Genomic DNA, 24374 nt, shown 5'->3' with positions numbered 1-24374 from the left:
CGCACTTCAGATCCCATCGCTGAGAATAAAACGGCGATACTTCGCTTTGTCTCGCTGCTCTCAAAGCCAGCGAAATGTCTGTGGGATGGATGATGTAAGGGTCTTGAAATCAGCTTTAAAGACACTACAGAATTAGCAGAGACAGTTTAGTAGGTTTACTGTCTGTTTCTTTATTCACGCAATTTATTTTAAAGCAGTTCTTCGGAAGGTGCCAGTGTGTTGCATTGTCATGTAGGTCAGCGTTGAGGTCATCTGAGAAATTATGTGCAATAGAAAGCAACGTTTCGAAGGTGACGCAAATGGAAATGACACGAGAAAGGCGGCGGACATTGCGGTGACACGGTAGTAAAGTACATCTCAATGAACGATACTTGTAAGTCTCCAGAGGCACTGCATTTCTGCCATTAAAACAGCTTAATATGAATCGCTTCAGATTAAAATAATCCTTCCTTCAGAATGATTGAAACTGGCAAATATGTCTACATTTTAAGCCTGGTTTACTTCCATTAAGTTTCTAAAAACTAACAAGTTAACATTCATGAACGAGACAGATGTTCTTTTGATGCTTAGGCTTTATACAGTCAATTTATTATCCATGAAATATTTCATATACAATTAGGTATATATTGTCCACGCTAATTAAAAAAGTTCTGGTGGCAGGTCCTTTCTCCACGGATAGGACGTCTGGGTCCCCACAGCCTGTACGCTCACTGCCGCCACCTGATTAGCTCTCCTGGCCATCTCCTCCAGGGAAATTGTGGGATAACGTGCCATGTAGAAGGCCAGGGCACCGATGAAACTGTCTCCAGCTCCCTGTGCAGGATGAGAAAGAAACGGTAACGCTGTGCAAGAAAGGATCATCTCTCCCACAAGCTCTAAAAAGCCTAGGAGTATAAATGTCTTTCCTGGAGGGGACAGGATGGCAGCACTTGAGATTTAAACCAAGTGATCTTAGTCACGTACTGAGATGCTTAACGTCCTGAATTACCGGAGAACCAGCAGCAGGGGGCACTCTGACTCCTGTCAAACTCCTAGGGAATTGTATTTCCACTTAACAAGATGATCCTGTTTCCCTACAGCGATCAAGAAAGACGAGAGCTTCCTTTTTCTGAGCACGCGGCCGTTTTGACTCGTCTGAGAATGCTGTCCCGCATGTCCCAGTCCTCGGTCCTCTCACCTTTTCGATATGGAGCAGCAAAAGCTTTTCTAACATCCATCCATTGTCAGTAACTGCTTATAACAGTATAGGGTCACGGTGGGCCAGAGACAATGCCAGAAGCGTAGGGTGTGAACAGGACCCCAGTCCATCACAGGGCAATCTGTCTCACTCAAACAAACGCACACACTATAGCTGCTGGAGTACACGTCTTTGCACTCAAAAATACAAACGTTACACACAGAGGTAGTTTAAGACTCACATTGAGCTTATGTATGGACTGAATTACACTGTCAAGAAGGATTGTCTGCTGAAAATCCCTTTGAGTCTCCAGTTAAACTTGCTGTGTGTCTGGAAAACCAGCTTATTAAAATACAGAGTGTTCCCTCAGATTCATTGTTCTGGGGAGAGGAAAGGAGCCAAATCACACGATTCTGGCTCTTTGATTTTATGCGTCACGTTGGAGAAAAGGGACAGTCACCTGGCAGAACGTCAAGAAATTGACTGCAGAAAAGTCAACAATGGCTGAATAGCAGGCCGAGGAGAGTTTCTGGCACGGAATAAACTGCCTCACCCTTTCCAGGCTGGATTACACGTGTCTAAGTGGGCGGCGCCACCAGGAGGTACCAGGAACTGGATTAGGTCGATAGCCAGAGCTGCGCCAGAGAGAGCGAGGCTCAGACATTTTTTACACTGCGGTTTAGCGAGGGGGAAATTAAATTACAGTTGGCTCTGGAAGCCCAGAATGGAGAAGTTAATTTCCTTCAAATCCAACAGCTGCGCTGAGCGCCTCTCTAGGACTGACCTACACGTCTGGCCACTGATCCTGAAACCCGTCTGGGTCTTGTTTTTCTTTGACATTTTTGATCCCAGTTCAAACTAAATCTGCAATGCTGCGTTCGGGTGTGTGCGTGCTACTTTCCCTAGATGAATACCTGAACAGGTGTTTGTATGTTTGGCTCTTCACATTGGAGAGAAGGTGAAAGAACCTCATGGGTCTCTCACGGTGGTTTCTCCTCTCCTTGCCCCGAGCTCTGGGCCTTGACCTCCACATCTCCAGCATCAGACCCGACTGGCTAAATCTGCAGGTCAAGTGCCTCTGGTTCTTAGGGAAAGCTGAGGAATTCATTGGCTTTGGGTCTCTCCATTACTGACTATTAAGAATATTCGTGGCCAGCAGGGCTGGAGAGAGGACGGCTGGCTGCGACCGGGGGGGAGGGGGGGAGGATCGCTGATGGGAAAGCACAGAGGAATGTGGCGATGCTCTCAGATTTAACCACAGATGGCCAGAATGCTGGTTCTCACAAGCCTGGCTGATTACTCACCGCTCTGTTTTTACAGCTCATCTGCACTGTTTCCAACACCTACAATACCCCCCCCCAACCACCGGCACTCCCCCACAGCCCCGTCTGCAAGCCCGGGGGCAAAAGCAAGGGCAGAGGTCAAGGTTCATCTCCCACCACCGAGGTGCGAGGCCCGGAAAAACAGCTCTGAAAGGGAAGAGTTCCAACCGCCAGGAGTCCTCGCCGGTCCATCTGCGTCCATCCTCAGGTGTTGCTTGGTTGCAGAAACGCGGAACGGTTGGCGAGTTCGGCTGAGTGAGGCAGTGATTTTGGGAGTTTGCTTACTGACAGCACTCCGTTTGTCTCAGCCTGGCCGCCGGCCACGTCTGGCAGCGATGCGGTTTCCATACGAGGCGACGACCGCCGTCCGTCCAACGCAGGGTTGGCAAGCACAGACACCGTTTGCTCGAGGTCCGGTCGGGTCACTCACCGTTGAAACGACGAAATCGTGAGGGGTTGTTAGGTTCTCGGACAAAGTAATCCGACAGGCCGCTTTCCCGCCAGCTGCGTGCGTGCGTGCGTGCGTGCGCGCGCACGCGCGCCTTCATCGCTCACCTTGGAGAATGTGCGTAAGGTAACCCGCCTTGTACTTCAGCTGTCAGTTTTTCCGTCGGAAAAAAGGCTTATCTTGGAGCGCTGCGCGGCCTCCAACTCTTTGACTGCAAAGCTTTCTGATCTCGAGACGACACTCTGATGCAGTTTGACAGCAAGTGATGAAACCAATCCCCTCGGCAGCCTGGCGCTCATCAGGAGAACCGTTTACGGGAAGCTTACGGGTAGGTGGGCTTTGTACAATCCCCCCCCCGACAAAGCAGCTCAGTGGGCCGCTTTGCTCCCTAGAGACTGGGTTCACGTTTCAGGTCACTCCCGGCCTGATTAAGGAGCAGACGAGTCCCTCGTTGGGTAACTGCCAAGCCCCGTTGACCTCTTCTTTCCTCCAGTCTGTCACCGTGAGGGGCATCGCCGGTCATGGGACTGGAGAGCACTAGCTACCGAAACAAAGGAGTCCCGCTAGGGGGCTCATTATTGAGTGCAAAGCCCTGCTGTGATTCACGGCCACCCCCAGAACAGAAGCCCGACCACCTTGCTCGTTGGCCTCCCGCGGCACGCTGGGAATCGGAGGATCGAAAAGCACGTGATGGGCCGTGTCTGCTGCCCCTGTGCAGTCGCACCCTGGAGATTCCGCTGTTTGTTCCTCTTCACAAGGTTCTGGCAGCAAGAACCTGGCAGATGGCCGAGTACCCAGGTTGGAAGTGATGTGTGTGACGCTACGTGGGTGTATCTTTGCTGCCTCACACTGTGATGGAGACCATCAGCGGGGGGGGGGTGGCAACTCAGATCGCCACAGAACACACTGTTAAGCGAGCGATGCCATTTTCAGTCACGAGCGGCATCTCGGCCACTCCCGCCTCTGTGCCGTGACCTCTGAGAATCACGCCGGCCCCCGGTCTGCGCAGAACAGGTTCCAGGAATGATCCCCCCGTGCTCTTGATCTTTCGGGGGCAGCGCCGCCTCGTATCATCAGTGGATTTCTATTTCTGGGTCCCCGCCACCTCCCACCCAGCCACCCCTGCTGTAGTCGCATGACTTGGACAAGTTGGTCTGTCCCGCTGCTTGTACATCCGGCCGAGACGTGTCCGGCTTCTGGCCAGCCACCAGCCTGGGTGGGACAGCGACCACCCACAGGCCTACTGAAGCTACGGTGCACCCTCCCCCTCCACACGCCCCCCAAGTCCTCCAGGCTCCTCGCGTGTGAAATGGAAGCGGAGCTGGCCTCAATTACACTCGCTGTGGGGGCCGCGTATGATGTGTCCAGATTGCTTTCGAATTCGTCCAAAAGCTGCGGCGTTTCCTGCGCCGGGTAATGACCCGCTGCCATGCGAGCCTCTTGTTCCGCCAGCGCTGACGCTCGCGGGTGATGAAACGGGCTCTGCTGACGGGGGCTCGAGCAGAAGCCAGCACTCCTCTCCAGCGCCTGCAATGTGCCAAAAGAGCACGAAACAGTGGGCAAAATGCAGCGAGAGCTGGTGAACGAAGACTCTGATGGCACCGGAAGTTGGGTATCGTGTCTCGAGCGCGAGTGCGGAGGACATTTCGGAAGGGGTTTCTGCTCCGTTGCGTTACTGATGAGTTCACTCGAGTATTCCGAAGGCCCAACACCTGCGCGTGCAGGCAAGAGCTGCAGGAACCGACTAGCAATACGGGGAGGTTCTTCTCCGCCAATGGGCCACTGTGGGCCAAACGCAGAAGAGAGCCACGGAGAGCCTGCGGATCACACCAGAATGACCATTCTCTCGGTATGTATTTTCGGTTGACTCACCGCGCAGGATTGGAGCACGGTTGCTAGTTCGACCTCCTCCTCCAGTCCACTCCCACAATACCCGGCGACGCTAAAAAATTCCACTTTTGCTCCACGTTCGCACGCCGCCTCTCACTGCTGAAGAAGGTGACGAGGATCTGGGCATTTCCAACTACTTCTGCCCACTAAACCACCGAAACACTGAAATCGACACAGAGTCGGACCATTTTCCTCGCAAACGAACTGCAGCCCGTGCTTCTCAAGCGGGAGCGAAGTCCTGAAAAGAGCAAGAAACGAGTCCAGACGACCAAGATACAATCGGGCGAGTGTGTCTTTGAAGAGTTAAAAAAAAAAAAAAAGAAAAAAAAGGGCAAAAAATACGACTTACTGGAAGGGGGATCAGGGCATCCAAAGAAAAGTTAAACAAGCCTGAATTTACGGCCTCAGCATCTCCCATCAAAGCGTGGAAGCACACCGACAATAGCAGCGCTAACCACAGGCAGACTTCTTTCTGCTGACTGGTGCGCCGCTCGAGGGTGACTCACACGCAGAGGGGGCCGCACGGGCAGATCTCCCCAGAGCCGCATCGCGGCTTCACACGCACCGGCTGGGGGAAGGTTGGCTGGGGCGCGACCCCCTTCTCCCCCCACATGCCGCGGAGAGCCTGCGAGATCTCTGGGCTCTTGCGTGACCTCGAGGTCATACCTACAAAGCGCGGGCCAGAAAAGGCAGCGAGAGCCTGACGGGCCGAGCGGCTGCAGTCCGTTCGCTCTTTGTGGGGGATCGCGGGTTCGGGACGCTCGTCTGCACGTTGTTCAAGGAGCAGAGTGCGTCTGGGCTACGGCTCATCCCGACAGCCCTGCACATTGTTCATTGTTAGCGTAGCGGCGAACGCCTCGGAGTGCAGCGCTGCCACGGTAATTGATCGCCGCCGGGAGATCGCTTCTCCTTCGCGGCAGCTGTTTGCCCGACCGCAGACAGGTCTCTCCTGTAAACAAGTTCTGGCGTGGACTCGTAAACTGGGGCCCCGCACGTCATCGCTGTGAGCCCCTTGGTGATGGTGTGACGGTACTGTTAACGGCAGTACCAACATTTGTAGAAACACAAAGACATGACGGCCCAGAGATCCTGCACTCAAACTTCAGTAAACACACAATAAAACCTCATTAACACCTACATGACCGGCACAGAAATTTCTGATTATCCTCACCATCCTTGCCTCCCTCCCCCCCCCCCGATAACTCGGCCCACTTAAAAACCCACCCCACAAAACAAAGTCTCTGCTTTTGTGCTTCTAAAAAGGCTCGCTGCAATTTAAATAATAAAAAAAAGTGAGCGATCACAATTTTGCGAGTGTAAAATTATTCAGCGCAATGCTGCAAAAACATATCCAATACTTGATTAATAATGCAGTGTTCGGGGGTGGGGGGGTGAGCTGAAAGTAAATGAAACAGAGTGGCGGGGGCAATTTGACTAAGAGAAATTAGTTGTCGATTCGCTGAAGGTCCCTACAAGTGCGTTCAACCCAGACCTCGGCGACCACAAACAGGAAACGCACACGTTCGGTCTCCAATGACAACAAAGCCACTCGCTCCGGCCGCGGGTGACTCAGCCCTTCGGAGATTAGATCAGGAAGGGAAACCGAAGCGGCGCATCTTGGCCGAGACGCAGTTCGATCTCTAACCGCCCCCCCGTGTGTAACAATGAGCCCCCACTAGCCATTAGGTACGGCCGCAGGACCGGTGACGGTACATGCGGTCCGCCGCTCTTCATGCCTCGAACCCGGCCACTATTTCCAAAGGGCACCAGGCGCCAAACAACAAAGTAGGGGGCGGCATGAGATCCCCAGCGTGTTTATTCAAACTGAATACCAGCCTTTCTCGAGTCCTGCTAAACCGTTTTACACTAATTTCTGAATGTGTACGTGGCTGTAGCCTCACAGAATAACAGACCAATTCAATTGAAAAGAGTCACTCATTTATCTGTGATTTTTACGATCTGATATCCTAATATGCGACGGTTAAGATATAATTAGGACAGTAGTTTCAGTGAAGGAGCTTTGGTGTTTGAGGGCCTCCAGCAAGCTGTGAACGGACACATGACTTGAATGGAGGCCACCGGAAAAGGGTGACCATTATGGACGGGGGGGGAGGGGCCACGCCCCAGAGCGAGGGCAATGGGCTCGTACCGTGGTGTCGAGCGCCGTGACAGTGGCCGTGGGGATGTGGAGTGGGGAGGAGTCCTCTGCAGAGAGCACTACGCAGCCCTGGGGTCCAAGAGTCACAATCACGGAGCAGCATCCCCGCCGCAAGAGCTCCGCCCCCACCTTCCCAGCATCCTCCGGGCCGGTCACAGTCGAACCCGTCAAGATCTCTGCCTGTAGGGGGTGGAGAGGGGTGGAAAGTTAGTCATGTGATGCACAATGAGAGTCCTGCATCGAGAAACAGAAGGTTATTTGCTGTCTGTCTGTGTAGCTGATGCTTTTCTTCAAAGTGATTAGCAACGCTAATAGTTGAATTACTCTCTTTTACCCATTGATTCAGCAGGGTAATTTTTACTTGTTCTGCTCAGGATAAATACCTTGATCAGAAGTGCTGCAGCAGGAGGTGGCATTCGAACCCGAGCTGGTGCAAGATGGCAACACTACTCTACCTGCTGCCCCAATACACTAATGCTCTCGTCACCAGAAGGCTGCTGGTTCAAAGCCCTGGCACAGTTTGTATGTGTAAATGGCTAAAAAAAGATGTGCCACTGGGGATAATGATTCCTCAGGTTTAGAACTTGCTGTTGAAAGACCCCCATCGGTGCCCGCAACCCCCACAGGACCACAGTATCACTGTCGACCGTCCCACCCACCCTGAGCGGCCGAGGGCCCCGGGGGCAGGGGCCCAGCTCACGGGGGGTCTCCTATCGCCACCGCAACATGAAAGCAAGGCCCAGGCATCTCTCAGCGCACATGAGCTCCAGAGTGGCGCTACCTCTTCTGATGCGCTGCCAAAAGGAGCCGGTTTTTCCGAGAGACGGCAGTGACTCGCGATTGTTTCGGGCGCAAGAGCCCGGCTGGCTGACTGATAACTGTGGGGTACGGAGCGGTGAAAGCGCCGCTGGGGAGGGGAGGGGAGGGTGCGGTAAAGCGGCGCTCTAAGCTTTCACCTCTCGCTTTCATGCCCTGCTACCCTCCCCCATTCAATCCCTCCCAGGCTCATCAAAGATTCGCACCCACATCCCTCATCAGGCTGCCGTGTCGCCCCCCGCAGGAGCGCTGAGTCACCTCGCTTGCACATCTGCACCAGGAACACTTTCCCATCAATGGGCCTCGGCCATCCATCACCGCTGACAGCGCCCGCGTGTGTCTCTCACACACACACACACACACACACACACCAGTTGCAGTAAAACAAACAGGCTCCGCTGGGATGGGGCTCCCTCAGCACCCCCCCAAACACACACACACACACACACACACACACACACACACACAGCAGGGGGCCCCTCCTCCTACCTCGGTCTCGTTGCAGCAGAAGATGTCAGAGACTCGGAAGAAGTCCGGGTGTAGGTCTGCGACGGCCGGCGCCGGGTTGAAGATGGTCCTCACTGGAGACACAAGTGGGGGTGGGGGGGTCGGTTACATGGAGCATTCGAGGCCCCCCGACACCTTTCAGCAGCACAGGTGACCTCTCGCACACTTTGTGACGAAACGACACTGTAGTGCATCGCTGAGTCACGCGGCCACATGAGTCAAAAACAAAAAAACACTACGGTATAACTGTGTACAACCGCGTCCCCCCCAGCTTAACTCATCTTCATGAAACATCTTCTAAAAATTAAACTGGTAGGATCTGCTTCTTTTACATAACGAAGAAGGAACGACCGGGACGGGAAGTGTAAGAGTGTAAGCGCTGCTGTCACGCCTGACTCTGAGAGTGTGTTATTTGTGATGTGTTAATCTATTACTTTTAATGTGGTTAAAATGTCAGAAGCGCTGAGTGTTTCGCGGAGCCTTCGAAGTGCTGTCGGCTGCAGGAGCCCCGAGAGGCGGCAGGAAGAAGTGCAGCTTCTCGATCCCCTCGAACGAGCTCGTTGCGCCGACCTTCCCGAAACCGAAACTTTCCGTGTCCCAGGTGCGAGAGAGAGTGTGTGTGAGCACGCGGCCTTTGTGGCGCACAGTATGTTCCTGACAGCGCGTGTGTATTTTCTGCACGTGTGGGCGGCCGAACGTCTGTGCGCGCTACCGCCGCCGCGTGTCGGAGAGCGAAGTGGCCCGGCGTCCCGTGGGGACCAGGTGGCTCCTGCGCTCCGTCGGGCCAAAGTTGGCGAGAGTGCGTCACCGGGGTGCTGGGTTCGAGGGGGAACCGCCGCGGTGCACACGCAAGCAGTGCGTCTCAAAGACGTCACACTGCACTCAGAGCGAAAGATGATCGGCAGTCCACCCCCCAACCCCCCGACTCCACCTCAGCATCACTTCAAAGCTCACTTCCTCTCTCTGGTGCAGCATCAAAGGTACCGTAACCCGGGACATCTGTTGCACCGCCAACGGCAGGTGACACACAGTATATAGAGGAGAGTCGACTGTGACTTGAGGTCTGAAACGGAAGGAAGTGAGCGCAACCAGGGCGGGATGCAGTCCTGCAACAAAGCACTTTCCTTGTGCTGTTCGTAAATTAAAAAAAAAAAAAAAAAAAAAAAACTGTCGTCGGTGGGCGTGACGTGGAGGAGAGGAAGTATGCTGGCTCCTCGTGTTACGCATGTTCAGGTTAACAGATTTTTAAAGATAAAAAATCTTTTTGGAGATTATTCATGTATTCTTCCATGTGTTTCGTTTACTTAATACGTTTTCGAAAAATTTGTCGGTAGCGAAACCTGCGTTTCTCTCTCCGGTCACTAGTTGGCAGCAAAACGCACTCAGAGGGAGTTCATTTATATTTATTCATTTATCTGACACATTTCTCCAAAGTGACTTACAGTAATTTACCATTCATACAGCTGAGTAATTTTACTGGAACAATTTAGAGTAAACACTTCGTTCAAAGGTACTACAGCTGGAAGTGGGATTCAAACCTGCAACCCTTCGGTGCAAAGACATCAGCTCTTACCATTACGCAATCAGCTATTCCCCCAAAGAAACATTTACATTTGTTTGACGCTTTTCTCCAAAGCAATTTATAACACTAAGGTGCATACAATTTTTTTTACCTATTCATACAGCTGGGTAATTTAAAGCCACCGACTTGCAACCCAGGAGTCATAGCAGCGGCCCTGCTGTTGAACCCGAGACGGCGATACGCTGCGTTTCAGTACGAAAATACACAGCCGTGTGAAGCCGCGTGGCCGGAGGCAGCGCCGCCTCTAATAATGTTCCCAGGTGGTGTGGTGTGGTGTGTTTTCCCAGCACGGCAGCATCTGGCCTATGTGGCTCACGCAAGCATCTGCGCAGCGCCTGAGTCACGTCTGGAGGGGCCGCGGCGCGTGACATCGCGTCTCGAGCCTCGGCGGGCTTTGATCTGCGCCCTGCGGGCCGCGAACTGGTGGCACTCACGGAACGGGGCGCTACCGGGCTTCCGCTCGGAGCAGGAGCGCGCACGCACGCGCGCTGATGAGTCACGCCAACCTGTTTACGGGAGGGTGTTAGAGGTCTGACGAGCCCGCGTGCCCGACAAAAACGGCCCTCGTGACCCCAGGTTCGATGCGCTGACCCCCCCGAGCACGGCCTCGAACTTTCCCAGGTTGTAGAAGCAATGTGACATGGGGCGCTGCAGCACAAAAGCGTACGTGAAAAGTAAGAGTAAAATCGGTGTGGTCGGGGTAGCGCTACACTGGGGACACTGGGGTGTCCACCGCAGGTGTCATTAGAAGCGCTGTCACCTTCCGGTGGCTTCCCTTAAACGGATTGTGCGGAGACGGGCGGCGATCTCGATGTGCTGCGGGGGGGGGGGGCACCGTCGCGGCAGAAGCAGGGCACTCGCTTGCTCAGGCCCACCCGGGGGAGGGGGAGCTCCATCTGCGGCGGCCATCTGCGGACGGGCTCCGAGACGTCATCGGCCCGCTGGCGAACGGCGCCCAGGGTGATGCGCGGCGAAGGGAATCGCACTTCTCCCGGATCCAAGGTGAAAATAACAAATGACTAACTGGCCCAAGTTTGCGTTAAATAACGGCCGACGGCGCCCTTCCCTCCAAAACGCCCCGCGCCGCCTTCCCGCTTCACAGGACATCCTCATATCTTCGCTAAAATAGTTTTTTACTAAGAAATTAATCGGATGATTATGATTGGCTCAGACTTTCCAAAAATGTTCGGACTCAGGGGTAAGCGGATGCACCGTAACGCAACCGCAGCTGCTGCCGAGCGACGGAACCCTCGGCCAATCGGAGGCGAGGGCGGCCACCCACGGCTCCTCCCGATTGGACGGCGCGTCGGGACTCACCCCGCCTCTCCCGAGCCATGCGCAGCGACTGCAGGGAAGTGTCCGGGCGGATCTCCAGCTGGCAGACGAGGACCTTGGCCCGGCCCAGCAGAGGCTCCGCCCCCCACAGCTCCTCTTCTCCCAGCAGCAGGTTGGCGCCGGCCACAATCACGATGGCGTTCTCGCCTGCAAGAGGAAGGGCAGCCGCACGCACACGCACACACACACACACACAGGGATGCTGACATCACAGGGGTCACACACAACCCTGCTGTGCGTTGAAAAATGACACAGTTCATTGACGCATCGCCGGACCTCGGGTGACCCAGTATTGGAACAGCTTTTCAATGCATTTTCCCAACTATTTTCCAGGAAAAACAAAATCCGAAAAAAGAAATGTTTGGTTAATCGGCCAAATGAAACCAAGACTGTTTAAAAAAAAAAAAACGCAATTAAATATTTAAAGTGATTTTCCAACACACAAGACGCAATGCATAAGATAAAAATATTTTCGTAGAGATGCAGAATTGGAAGGAAGTCGTATTTTTGCGCGAGCCTCCTGCCGCTCGTGAGGATCTTCGGTCATTTCTCTCCCTGGCGGTACGACACCAGGCGAAATTAAATATAGTGTGTCAAAAAAATCACTTCATTTCAATATTTCAAGGGATCTGCAGGCGCACAACACAAAAATATTTCATTAAAATTTGTTTTTTTAAGAAAAAATATGTGTATAACACAATTACTATCATGTTGAAATTATTTCAGTGTCACCTTTACTTGACCTTGGAATGAACAGGACCCCGTCCCCACCACTGCAGTCCTTCGAGGAGGGACTGATACATACATGAGCGGATGTGTTACACACGTGTGTGTGTGTGAGTGCAAAAGCACTGATATCATTTGACTGGTATGTCCCCACTTCTTGCCACACACACACACACACACACACACACACACACACACACCGTCACCTGACAGGTGGCCATCACCCCACGTCACGGACACACGCGGCAACACGCAGCTGACCTCCCACATGCACACACTCAGGGGCTCAACACACACCCTACGCCCGGTGCAGCTCGGGTCCAGACCCACCGGTCCTTTACCTGCATCGTTGACGATGATGGAGGCGGCGCCCGTCGCGGCTCGGTCCGTCTGGCTCACGAATTCTGCACGGAGACCACAAGGGAGAGCGTACTTCCTCTGGAGTCCTACGCGCTCTGAACGCGGTACAACAGTGACGTGCGAACACACACCTCTCCCTCGCTTTACGAACCTCATTCGCTCGTTAGGCGAAAATTAGTAAATGGTATGATTTCATGTGGGGAAAATTGCATCTCGTTCCAAGAAGGTCCCAAGTGCACCCAAAAAACCACACAAAAACCATGTAAAAACCCAAATGCAGTATGAAACAATTACGGTAGGAAATATTATTCCTGTCTCACCAGATCAAAGTCCCCCCTCAACTGTTAGTAAAGAAGTACAAACGCTGCCTGCAAATGGAAATGATTAAAGATTTCGCTAAGCGGCTGTATGAGACGCACTGCATCGTGGGTATCGTGCGCCAATATTCGGTTTCATACTTTCATTTACTAACAATATGAATATTTGTCGATGGAACGCGCTCGTATTTTCTACGAGATGTGCGTCGTTTCGGAGAAAAGTGTCTGCTAAACGAATTAATGTAAATGTACATGTAAATATTTCTGTATTATCTTTTATTTACACCGATATTATTTTTATTATCATTATTATTTATTTATCCAACACAGCCATTACGTTATGAGCATCTGTGGTGATTTCGGGTGAACCTGGAATGGCTTTGGAACAAATGAGAATTTTTTTCCCACTTAAATTAACGCAAGAATTGTGGCCGTTATGTGGATTTTTCGCTGTAAGGGCTGATCTCAGGAACGGCTCGGGTTCGGAAGACAGCGGATGGGCGTTCGGGCCTTCGCCGCCACCATCCGCACAACAACACCTCCGTGGGCCGCGAGCCGCGCAACAGTTTTCTCCGAGATTTAAAGAAAAAAAAACTAAAGTCGCAGCAGGAGGAGTCGTCTGGGCGGAGCGTCTCCCCGCGACCTTCGACTAAAATACCGAGGTGCGCCGTTTCAAAGGTTACCGCGGAGCGTAGGGGCGCCGTGCCGGCTGCAGGCTCTCTACCTGTGGATACAGAGTTGTTCTTCAGATTCTCGATGTACTTGTCTCCAAAGAAATCGGTCCCCACCTGGGAGAGAGAGAAAACAGACTAGCGTTGGAGAAGCAGGAAAGGTCACGCGAGGGCAGAAGCACCGGCGCGGCATGCGGGAGGAGATATTCTTACGAAACGCTGACTTTACCGCGCCGGGTGCCAGGCAGAGGGGCCCCTTGCGTGAGACAGCGCTCCAAAGTTCCCCCCTGCGCCAGCGTGGCGTGGCCGCCGCGTCTCCATATCGAGCGACGCCTCCGGGAGGCGGTGACCCCGCCCACCTACCGCCTCGTGACCACTGATCCCACTTCTGCCCCCCTTCCTCTGGGGGTGGCAAGGGCGGGGGTGTGGGTCCCTCTGGCCCCGGGGTCCACTTTTATCAAGCGCCGGCCGACACAAACCTGGATTGTGCGATCAAAGGATCCGCTCGGCATGCCAAGGAGAGGTTTCTCCAGCGGCAGCGGCAGCGAGGACGCTCCACCGCCCGGCCCGGCGCCTTTGAAGCGCTGGCCCGCAACGCCTGCGATCCGCCGGAATCCAGCTCCGCTTTGTTCCGTCTCCCATCTATTGATCAGACTCCGCGCCCCGACAAACCTGCGCTGTGTTTGCACTCCGGCGCTCTCCCGTTCTCGCTTCCCAACAGGGGGACGGCTCCGCGTGGGGCTCACGCGTGGAAACCCTGCCGGCAACGGCAGCGGAGCGGCTACGGGACGCTGCGGTGATGCCGGACACATGACGGCGCTCCACGCGTGTGGCGTGGAGAATGTGGACTGGCACTGCTGCTTGGTCATGTGACTCATGTCTTACTGAGGTTTGTCCATAGCTGGGCTGCAAACGACCACCGAGGACAGACGGAGGGCGAGGAGGGGTAACACTTGGCATGGAGGACAGATGGATGGAGAGGAGGGGTGAAGACCTTCCCATGGAGGACAACAAAAGCCTAGCAGGGGTTAGACCTTGTCATGGAGGACAGACAGAGAGTGCTGGGAGGAGTTAGACTTGGCGTGGAAGACAGACAGAAGACAGATGGACGCTAGAAGGGGTAAGACCTTCCAGTGAAGGACAGACAGAGGGCTTTGAAGAGCAAGACCTTCCTATGGAGGACAGAAGGTGAGCTTTGAGTCCACCGCCACCTTCCCATGGAGGACATGCAGAGGGGCAGGAGGGGTATGGCTTGGCTTGGAGGACAGACGGGGGACAGATGGAATGCTAGGTGGGGTAAAAAGCTTCCCACGGAGGACAGATGAGGGGCTTGAAGGGGTTAGACATTGTCGTGGAAGACAGATAGAAGGTGCTGGGAGAAGTAAGACTTGGCGTAAAGGACAGACAGAATACAGATGGACCCTAGAAGGGGTAAGACCTTCCCATGGAGGACAGACGGTGAGCTTTGAACGTCCCACCTTCCCATGGAGGACACGCGGAGAGTTGGGACGGGTAAGACTTGGCTTGGAGGACAAAATGAAGTTTTTGACGACGAAGACCCGGTTTTCAGGAGAGACAGAAGGTCGGGAAGGGTCAAACGTGGGTGCAGCAGGGGACAGTACCTTACACACCATGGCAGTCTGGGCTCCCAGTCGAGCGGCCTGGACACACTGGTTGGCTCCTTTCCCGCCGAAGCCGATGAAGAACCTGTGTCCATGGATGGTCTCTCCAGCCTTGGGCAGACGAGGGGCCTGGCTGCCGAAGACAAACGCGACTCAGCGCGAACCCACAAAATCCATCTCCCGTGCAAAAGTATCAAAGTGGTATTTACACCAGTGAGAGCGGAGTCCACGCCCTTTGACCCCATGTCTCCTCTGGCACCTTCTTCGACGTGCTGGAGTTGACTGATCCACAAGGGCAGCACTGTAGGACGTAGGAGACCTGCTTCCTTGGGGTCAAAGGGCACTAGACTCAGCACTGGCGCGAATAAGAACCCTAAGCCTAAACTGACCTCAAATAGGCTGAATGTCATCATTATGGAGTTTCGTGTCATTGTCCTCTGTTGGATTCCAGTTTTACGCAATATTCCTTTTTATTACATATTATTAACCCATTAGTGTCTAGCGTCCTATTACTGGAGAGTGCCTTTAATTTGCTGTGTGTGATTTTGGGGGAGGGCGGCGATAAACACATCATTCAGAAGACGTATTAGGCTGTGCTGCGATGGCACGTTTCTTTTCAAAGTGACCGTTTCGGTTACACTTTAGTGTTTAAAGTTGTGCGGATTATTTTTTGCACAGCTTTTTTTACACCATTCGAAAACTTTGAAACTGCGGGACAAAGAAATTACACACACTTTCCATATATATTTAATGAATACACACACACACACCGTCTGAACTGCTCATCCCATACGGGGTCGCGGGGAGCCGGAGCCTAACCCTGCAACACAGGGCGTAAGGCTGGAGTGGGAGGAGACACACCCAGGACGGGACGCCAGCCCGTCACAAGACACCCCAAGCGGGACTTGAACCCCAGATCCACCGGAGAGCAGGACCCAGTACAACCCACTGCGCCACCGCACCCCCCTTTAATCAATACATAAATTGTTAATATGTGTATACTGAAGATGTACATTGAATTCATATCATAAATAGGACACGGTCACGCAACATATTTTTCTCCTTTTATGTGTACTGACGTCGACAATGACCATATTTTCACTTTCCTTAGAGGAAGATATGTTGAGAAATATTGAAAACTGTTCGAAAAGCGATTAACGATTTAAATACAACGTTAACGGGCGAAATCCATCTGAGAATCCGTCAAACCCATTCGTGGGAGAAGCTGCAGCGTATCTGTGGGTGTGTGCGGCGCAAAGAGCGCGAAGCCGGGCGAGGCGGTGTGATATTTGGAAGCGAAAGGGCACGACGGCCGCGGCCACCCGGGCCTGCCCTAATGAACAGGAACCTTCCAGAAGGTCCGCGAGCTCCGGTATGGCACTCCACTCCAGGGCGTGACTAAACAGACCAGCAGTCCGTCTGCCTTCCTCCCCACCGAACACATCATCTCTGTTACTCACCACGAAAAAAAAGAGGGAGAAAACAGAGTTGAAAACACAAGTTCTGGTTTGGCTCCGCGCCACGACTGCCAAGTCAACGGGTTTCTTCAGCAAGGAGCGTCGTGATAAACTTGTTTTTCCCCTCGCTATCTACCTCCAGACGAGTGGCAAAGGGGCAGGACGTTACCGTAAGTCGTCTCGAAACGGCGTCGGCTGTTGACCGAGGGCTCCGCCGGCTCCCGCACCGTCTTACCAAGAGCCAAGTTCCCAATTTGCCAACAATTTCCGGTTTGCTTATTTTTAAGTGACGTTTCAGAGTAGGTCTCTTTTGTGAAATTTGTCAAATTCCTATCTTTAGGGAGCGGAAGCTACGTGCGTTCACTCGCTGAGCCAACAGGTGGCGCTAAAGAGCACCCAAATTAAACTGGAGTGCGGGACCGCCCTCCATTCAACTCGCTGCCACGGTGTTTACAGCTCGCGTCCAGTGTTGCCGAGCGTCGTGATGAACAACAAGATGAAGAACGCTGTGCGTCTTTATGACATGAACTGCTCAACAGCTGGCGCTGAAAAGGAGTTTGTGAAGATTTTCAATCACCGTACATTCGTTTTTAAAGTAGCAAAAAAAGTACGAAAAAAATGACGATAAAAAGTCTTGTGAAGGTTTTACTTATTATAGCTGTAGCCGAGGCTTTCACAGCACCCAACCGGTGGACGAGACAAGGGACACCGGTACTGTGTAAGGTTACTGTTTGTGGACCTACTGGTCCATATGACTTTTGAGATACAAACAAATCGACTTATGAACACACTTGCAGCCATAAAAGCGTGTGTAAACTGAGGAGCCGCTGTGCATGCTGCGTGTGGCATCCCGAGAAAGAAGTCTGTACCCATTCATCCATTATCGATGTAGACGTGCAGTTCCACACACACACACGCACCCCCACATGCGCACGGACAGCTTACAGCCAGACCTCAGGGGTCTCGTGAACAGAGGCGCGCTGGTATCGGAAAGAGGAAGTGCACTGGCAGCGTGAAGCCGTTTCCTCCCGCACGCACAAAACGCTTCGCTCGACCTCCACGTATGCGCACACACGCGCGCACACACACACACACACACACACACAAAACACCTCTTTCTCAATAGCCAGGTGAAAGGGGGAGGGGTGGGAGCGCCATGAGCAGCTTACAGCTCCCCCGTAACTAAACATATAGCAAAATGCACCACTTACACTGGTGCACACTGCTTCTTCTAAATGAAATTCTTTTAATTTTATTAATTTTTTACACCCTGTAGTGTACACTTCCTCACAACCAAGGAGTCGAAACAGAATTTCTGCCTTCTTGTGCACATTTATATTTATTATTTCTGACATTTAATAGGTGACATGTTTCTCTCACCCTCATTATTAACTAGTATTTTGCCTAGTGGATTGTGGGAGGAAACCAGAGCACCTGGAGGAAACCCGTGTGAACAATACGCAAACTGCACAGAGACAGAGCTGGATTTGAAGCGGCATCCAAACCCACAGCCCGAGAGCTGCGAGGCAACAGGGGTACCCGCCGTGCCACCGTGTGTCTCATATAATGTCAGTATGTAACTGACTCTCCTGCGTCACCACATCTGGACCCCCCAGTGGACACGGACAACATCATTTCCTCCGCTGTTGCGCAACACTTTTGGTCACGAGATCCAGAGTTTTATGGACATCAGTGGAAATTTTAAAGGAATTTCCCAATAAGCCCCTGCTGTGAGACACCCCAAGGGGGTTCGACTGACTTCCTGGGTCCACTGGTTCCTGTCTGTGGTGAGCAGCATGAATCCCATCAGTGCTCACAGCGTGAAGTGAAGTGGGAGGGGGGGCGGGGGGAGCTTGCTAATATGGGTCATATACAAAATGGTTTGTTGCAAACGTTCACATTAGAGCGTAGACGTTTAAATTATAGTTATACATTATACACACGCACACATTAATTTATCTCTCTCTTTTTTCCAACTTTCAATGCTTATTACATTGATTTACCCATTTATACAGGCAATTTTTACTGTATCAATTCAGGGTTAGTACCCTGATCAAGGGCACAACAGCAGGAGTGGGATTTGAACCCGAGACCTCCAGGCTGTGACTGCTCTTACCGTAACATCCCCCGCTTGGTTAACAAACCAAGGAAACTTAGCAAACGTTTGTCTGTGTCGCAACTGAGCAGGTGACCGTACCGCGGTGAGACACATGACACGAGAAAAATGATAAAGTGTGTAATTTCACAGACAAGCTATTCTAACTCAACAATGGAACGGGACAGCTGGTACAGGTTACAGGTTCGAATCCCACCTCTGGCTGTAGTACCCTTGAGCAAGGTACTGACCTTAAATTGCGCCAGTAAAACTACCCAGCTGTATAAATGGGTAAAAAAGCTTGATGCCGTAAGTCGCTTTGGAGGAAAGTGTCAGACGAACGAATGTAAATTAATTAGTTCATTCAATTGCAGAAAATTGTCATTAATTTCAGTAATAAGGAGAGCGTCTTAAAGCCGAGTCGCCGCCTTGCTACGCTTAGTCTGCTCTTAGGCAGGCCGGGGAGGTGGGAGGGGCCAACTGGGGGTCACGCCCACTGAGCACAAGGGGGTATCCGATCCCACCGGCACTCGAACCCGATCCCAGCAGCGACTGTGCCACAATGCAAACCGGCACATGCCAACACCAGGTGGTGCTGTGCAACATCGGGGGGCGGGGGGGCGACTTGTCAGTCCATCTGTCACAACCGCACAAACATCCGCCTGAGAGACAACTGGATTTGAGACATCAAAGTCAAGCATATCACTGTGATGGATTAGAAACGCTTTCATTTCTCTCTCCCTCTCACACATACACACACACACACACAAAGACGCAAAAACAATCATCTTTCTCTCACCCTCGCCGTGATTGATAGTTGGCGCCTTGAAAGCACGCAAGTCGGTGACAGAAATGTGAGACCGGTGTAACCGCGAGTGCGTCCATCTGTGTCCAGAGAGCGCGGTCAACACAGAGCCGACTGGACGCGACATTAATTATAGGCCATTAGGAGAGGGCAGTGCCTAATGTGTCGCTGTCCCCTCCCCCCGCTCCGTCCAGGGGGACGGCAGACATACGCAGGTGGACATAGGTAGCCGTGTTCCTCTGGGGGGGGTTCGCCGCCCCTCCCCCAGTCAGAAAAAACCGCCGCAGGACAATGTCACATCCTCTCGGCTGTTGGACCTGAAGAGCAGGCAGGCCTGGGACACGCCGGCCTGGACCGTCCTCGCAGGGACCATCGTCAGTAAGGCGTTGCTCAGACCACTGGAGTCCCCCCCACTCCACCTAACAGAATGTTTCCGGAATGTGGCACGGCTTGCGTTTCACCTTCGAAAGCGTTCCCATAAGCCTCCTCTCCGTGTCACTGGCGTCCTCTCGCTGCCTGGATCAAGTTCACGACTCCAGTTACGCCATACAAGACGCTCATAGGATCTGGACCCCAACACCTACAGGACTTGGTCGCTCCCTGCAGCTCGCTGTGCTCCTCCACCCCTGCTTCTCATAGGACGAGCTCCCTGTGTCCCTCAGAGCTGCTGAATCCCTCCCAGTTTTCAGGAAGGGTCTCAAACCACCTCCTTCAAAGCCACATCTCTCCTATCTTCTAACCGCTCCATAAATTCACGTCCCACCATGTGCCTACATCTCAAGATCTGCATGTTGAGAAATTTCTTCGCTCGGAGAGGTGCGGCGCTTTGGAGAAAAGCGTTAACTAGGCAAACGAAGATGAATGTGAAACGTTTGAGGAACCCAGCTTTCCACCAACGACCGGGTCAAGGAGCGGTCAAGAGGCCCCGCTGCTCTGCTTCTGTGAAACGGCCTTGGAGGCCAAAAGCGAATAAGCTGGACTCTCCTCAACCTCCACCTGACACGCCGGTTCCGGTCACCTCCTGCCCAACCCGGGTTCTGAGCACAGAGGCACTGGGCTTGGAGCCAAAGCGGTCGAGCAGCAGGTGGGGGGGTCAAACGAAGTCACAAAACATCTTGCAAGAGGGGGCACATCTGTTTATCCCCAGACTCTTGACTTCGGCCCGCTGGAGCATGTGGCGGAGCGGCGGCTCTGGACCGGACCGCACCAGGGTACGGAATTCATGAGCGGAACGCGAACAACGCCCGGCTGGCGCATCATTAACAGCCCCATCCAATGGTGGGGGCCGCGGACCGGTTCCCTTTGTCTCCGCCCTCTTCCTTTTCAATCTGCCTGGGAAGAGCCGACATTCACACTGCAGGATTTCACTGAAGTCGAGGTGACCGCGAGGCCGCGCAGCGCACACTCACTCACACACACACACACACACACACACACACACACACACAGGCAGATGCTCACTGATCAGCTCTATAAAAAGAACAGACACCAGATGACTGACACACACACTGTGTCCACAATGACATGTACGGACGTCAGAGTGCCGTGTACATTAATTACACTGACGGGGAGCCATGAGACGCACCGCAAAAACGCGGTACATACGCATTTATGAGCGCTCGTTCACATCGACTGAGGGGCAGCAGGTGGCGCAGTGGTTAGCGCCGTCCCTTTGTAGTCTGAAAGCCGTGACTTTGAACTCCACCTCCCGCTGTCCACCTCGACCTCCACCTCCATTCCTCCTCCTTGATCAAGGTACTTACGCTGAAGTGATAGTTAAAAAAATAACCCTGCTATATAAATGGGTGAATCATGGTAAGGAGCTTAACTTTGTAAGTTGCTCTGGAGAAATCTATCCATTGATCATCAGGAAGTGCTTGTCCACTGCAGGGACATGGTGGTCCAGACCAGGGTAGGGTGTGAGGCAGGGTACACCCAGGACAGGGCAATCACACACGCCTGCTCACACACACCGAGGGCAATTTAGAGTCACTAATTCATCTGAAACACATGTCCTTGGACTGTGGGAGGAAACCAGAGCACCTAGAGGGAACCCATGCAAACAGGAGAGCTCCACACACGCTGAGCTGGATTCGAACTTATGTCCGAACCCACAGCCAAGGATGGGTGAGGCACCGATGCTACCTGCTGCTCCACTGTGGCCTTGCAGTACAGAAAAATGAATAAAGTATAAATGAAATAAATAGTATAAGAAATAATTAAAAGAAATTGAGCAGCATGCAGGGTGAGGATCAATAGGTGCGAAATGTTCCCAGAATCCTCTCTGTCTTCCTCACCCCATAATTTGTGTCCCAGCACGACAAAGGGGCTGCTTCCAGCATACCGCGGTATCACGGTTAATCCCCCGGTGCAGAGGCCACCTTGCGAGCACAGCAGGGTGCTGGAGGGACTGGACGGGGGTCCAGGTTGCGGGTTCGACGCCAGGAGGCCGAAAGGGGTCGACTCACCTGACCAGGTCAGTCATGCAGGAGCCGACGACCAGGACATCGCAGTCGCCGTCGGCCATGACCTGTGAGAAGGAGAAACAGAGCAGACTGAGGGTCAGGGGGCTGGAGCGAGGGCGGCGCCGATGCTCACATCTCGAACCTCCTCAGACGGGAGTGTCGCCTAACAATCTGTCTCACAACTCCGGCGACGGCTGCGGCAACGGCGGCCATTTCAAGGATTCCCACACAGCAGGCAGAGCTCCCCGGGGACGGCGGCCCTGCCGAAATCCCCGTGCCGAATCGATCCGCGCCGAAACGATCCGCGCGGCGCGGCTGCGAAAATAGAGCGCCCCATTGTACGGGGAGCTGGGCGGCTGCCAGTTCCAGACAGGCGATTACCGCAGCCGCGCAACACGTGACCCGCGGCAGCACCGCGAGACGTTAATTAATTCAATCCTGAGCGTGGCTCTCTCTCAATGCCAGCGTACTAATCTCCTCAAATCTCCCACCTAGGAGCGTGTGCTCGCAAAGCCTGGCCGCTGGCTGTAGGACAGCTCCGTCTCAGAGATTTAACCGCTTCCGCGGGCGACGTCGCCAAACACGGCTGTTAGATCTTCTGCTCGCGTTTCACCGCCATTTCAACAGACGAAGGGCTGCTCTCACACATTCAGCCCCGCCGAGATCGGTGAGCAACTTGCGCCACGGCACCGCAGCTCTCCTGGCGCTCGGGGGCCCTCGGCGCTGAGGACGACGGCCCAGGATCTGGGTTTGGATTTTCGTGTGGCAAACAGGTATCTGCGGCATCTACGGTATTACGTCAAGTTCAACACCCGGGTTATGGTCAAAGCATCAGCACTCTGACACCTACAGGGCCTGATCACTCCCTCCCGCTGGAAGAGTAGGAATAAGACTGCTGCGCTCCTCCACCTCTGGACTCTCGGTGGTTTCGCTCCCAAGAGATGCAAAAGTGAAAGGCTGTAGGTTCTCCGTTTTGGCCCCGCTGTGGTGGAATGAGCTTCCTCTGTCCCTCAGAGCTGCTGAATCCCTTTCAACATTCAATAAGGGCCTCAACCCCAGACCCACTTCTTCCCTGATCGCTTGAATAACTTTCATTACACGATCTGATAAAATAGAAGAATAAAACTGACGCCCTATCGATTCTATGAGCAGCTACTTATGCAATGTATGCTTGCGGAAGTGATGGAGCGGGACAAAGTGAGGCTACTTTGAGAATCACATCTGTCACATACATAGGGACAGCTGGTAGTGTACTGGTGAGTGCTGCTGCCCTTGGAGCCAAGGGTCACAGGTTTGAATCCCACCTCCAGCTGTGGTACCCGTGAACAAGGTACTTCCCCTAAACTGCTCCAGTAAAAGTTACCCAGCTGTATAAATGAGTAAATAATTGTAAGCCAATTTGGAGAAAAGTGTCAGATAAATACATCCCACTGAAGGTGGGAGAGATGGACTTTTGTTTACTTGGAGTTGTATGCTGCTCAGGAGAAAAGTGCCCAGCTCATGCACGAATGCAAATTAGCAGAGCAGCACTGCGAAACACACACATACACACGACCGGTGGATGAGATGAAAATGACTGAAATGGTGGGTTTTACGGTATGCGAAATGTTGGCTTTGGTTAGCATCGTTCTGAATGACGAATAGAACCATTTAGAAGACTTTTCCTTTATGAGGCAGCTGGGAGAGGAAATTCCTCTCTTTCAAGGCTCTGAAGTGGGGAACTGAATGTGAACAGAAATAAGACCTTGGAGAGAACAGCGTATTTTGCGAAGGGCTGGGAGACACATGCATCTCAGGCAGCTGGTTCGTAATGGGAAACAAAAGCCTCAGCTCTGGTGGTCCGGGTGGTCCCACTGCAAGCCGTTTTTCATCCGACCATCACAGAGTCGTTCCGCGGTCCTGCAGGATACATTGCAGGATACGCAGCTTCTCAGCGTATGAATTAGACAGGCATATTTGTTGCATTTGTCAATTTTTCTATTCCAAGGAGCATCAGTGTAGAGGGGCCTGTTTTCAGTAACCCCAAATGTGAACTTGTACTTAACTCTACACTAGTATGTGCCTAGGTAAACCTGCTGAAGAGAAAAGTTACTAGAGATGATCATTGATTCACACCCCTGAAAAAACACCCTTAACTAAGCAGTTTTGGCAAAGTGAGGTGAAACAATTCTTATGCAATGATGGAAAGACAAGGAATTTTCTTTGATTCATATTTTGTATCCTGATATAATAAAACAATTCCATACGTCACAGTCACTTCGACAACTACCTGGTTCTCACACCACACAGTACTAACATGTCTGGACTGGGAACCATGAATGCTTCACATAATGTAAATTGAATAATTAACGTTGGATTTGCATTAATTTTTCCTCACAAGCTACGTTCATGTGTTCCTGGAAACTCATCAAGTTAAATATTTAAACGTTTACCGATTCTCCAACTGTCTTGTTGGCTGCTGTGTTATTTTGTGTGACTGTCCAAACTGCATTTAAACATTTAATGTGAGTGGCAGAGGACCTCTAAGGAGTTCAAATGTCTGCCTGTGCAAATTTTACACAAAAAAAATTATTCAGGAGAGAATATATATATTCAAATGACTGGATATTAAATTAGTTTGG

At 52.5% G+C, this 24374-nt stretch overlaps 1 protein-coding gene across 3 annotated transcripts; it reads right to left on the bottom strand.

The window, feature by feature from the left end:
• Window positions 1-15: 15 nt before the first annotated feature.
• Window positions 16-24262, bottom strand: rbks (ribokinase). 3 transcript variants are annotated; one of them, XM_018732519.1, is made up of 10 exons: window positions 24186-24262; window positions 23498-23652; window positions 21757-21818; window positions 14932-15064; window positions 13363-13426; window positions 12303-12365; window positions 11218-11382; window positions 8301-8392; window positions 6987-7175; window positions 731-4474 (listed from the first exon to the last, which is right to left on the bottom strand). In XM_018732519.1, exons 3-10 carry the CDS (start codon window positions 21813-21815, stop codon window positions 3932-3934), a joined length of 1308 nt encoding a protein of 435 aa, XP_018588035.1. In that variant the 5' UTR covers window positions 21816-21818; window positions 23498-23652; window positions 24186-24262; the 3' UTR covers window positions 731-3931. The 3 variants fall into 3 exon arrangements, with proteins under 3 accessions (XP_018588043.1, XP_018588035.1, XP_018588049.1); XM_018732527.2 differs by lacking the exon at window positions 23498-23652 and having other exon boundaries at window positions 16-813; window positions 24186-24237; XM_018732533.2 differs by lacking the exons at window positions 11218-11382; window positions 12303-12365; window positions 13363-13426; ... (2 more) ...; window positions 23498-23652; window positions 24186-24262 and adding an exon at window positions 8753-9493.
• Window positions 24263-24374: the final 112 nt, after the last annotated feature.

This window comes from Scleropages formosus, chromosome 15, assembly GCF_900964775.1.
Source record: "Scleropages formosus chromosome 15, fSclFor1.1, whole genome shotgun sequence".
Taxonomy (NCBI): Eukaryota; Metazoa; Chordata; class Actinopteri; order Osteoglossiformes; family Osteoglossidae; genus Scleropages; species Scleropages formosus.
This window is presented reverse-complemented; position numbering and strand designations above follow the sequence as displayed.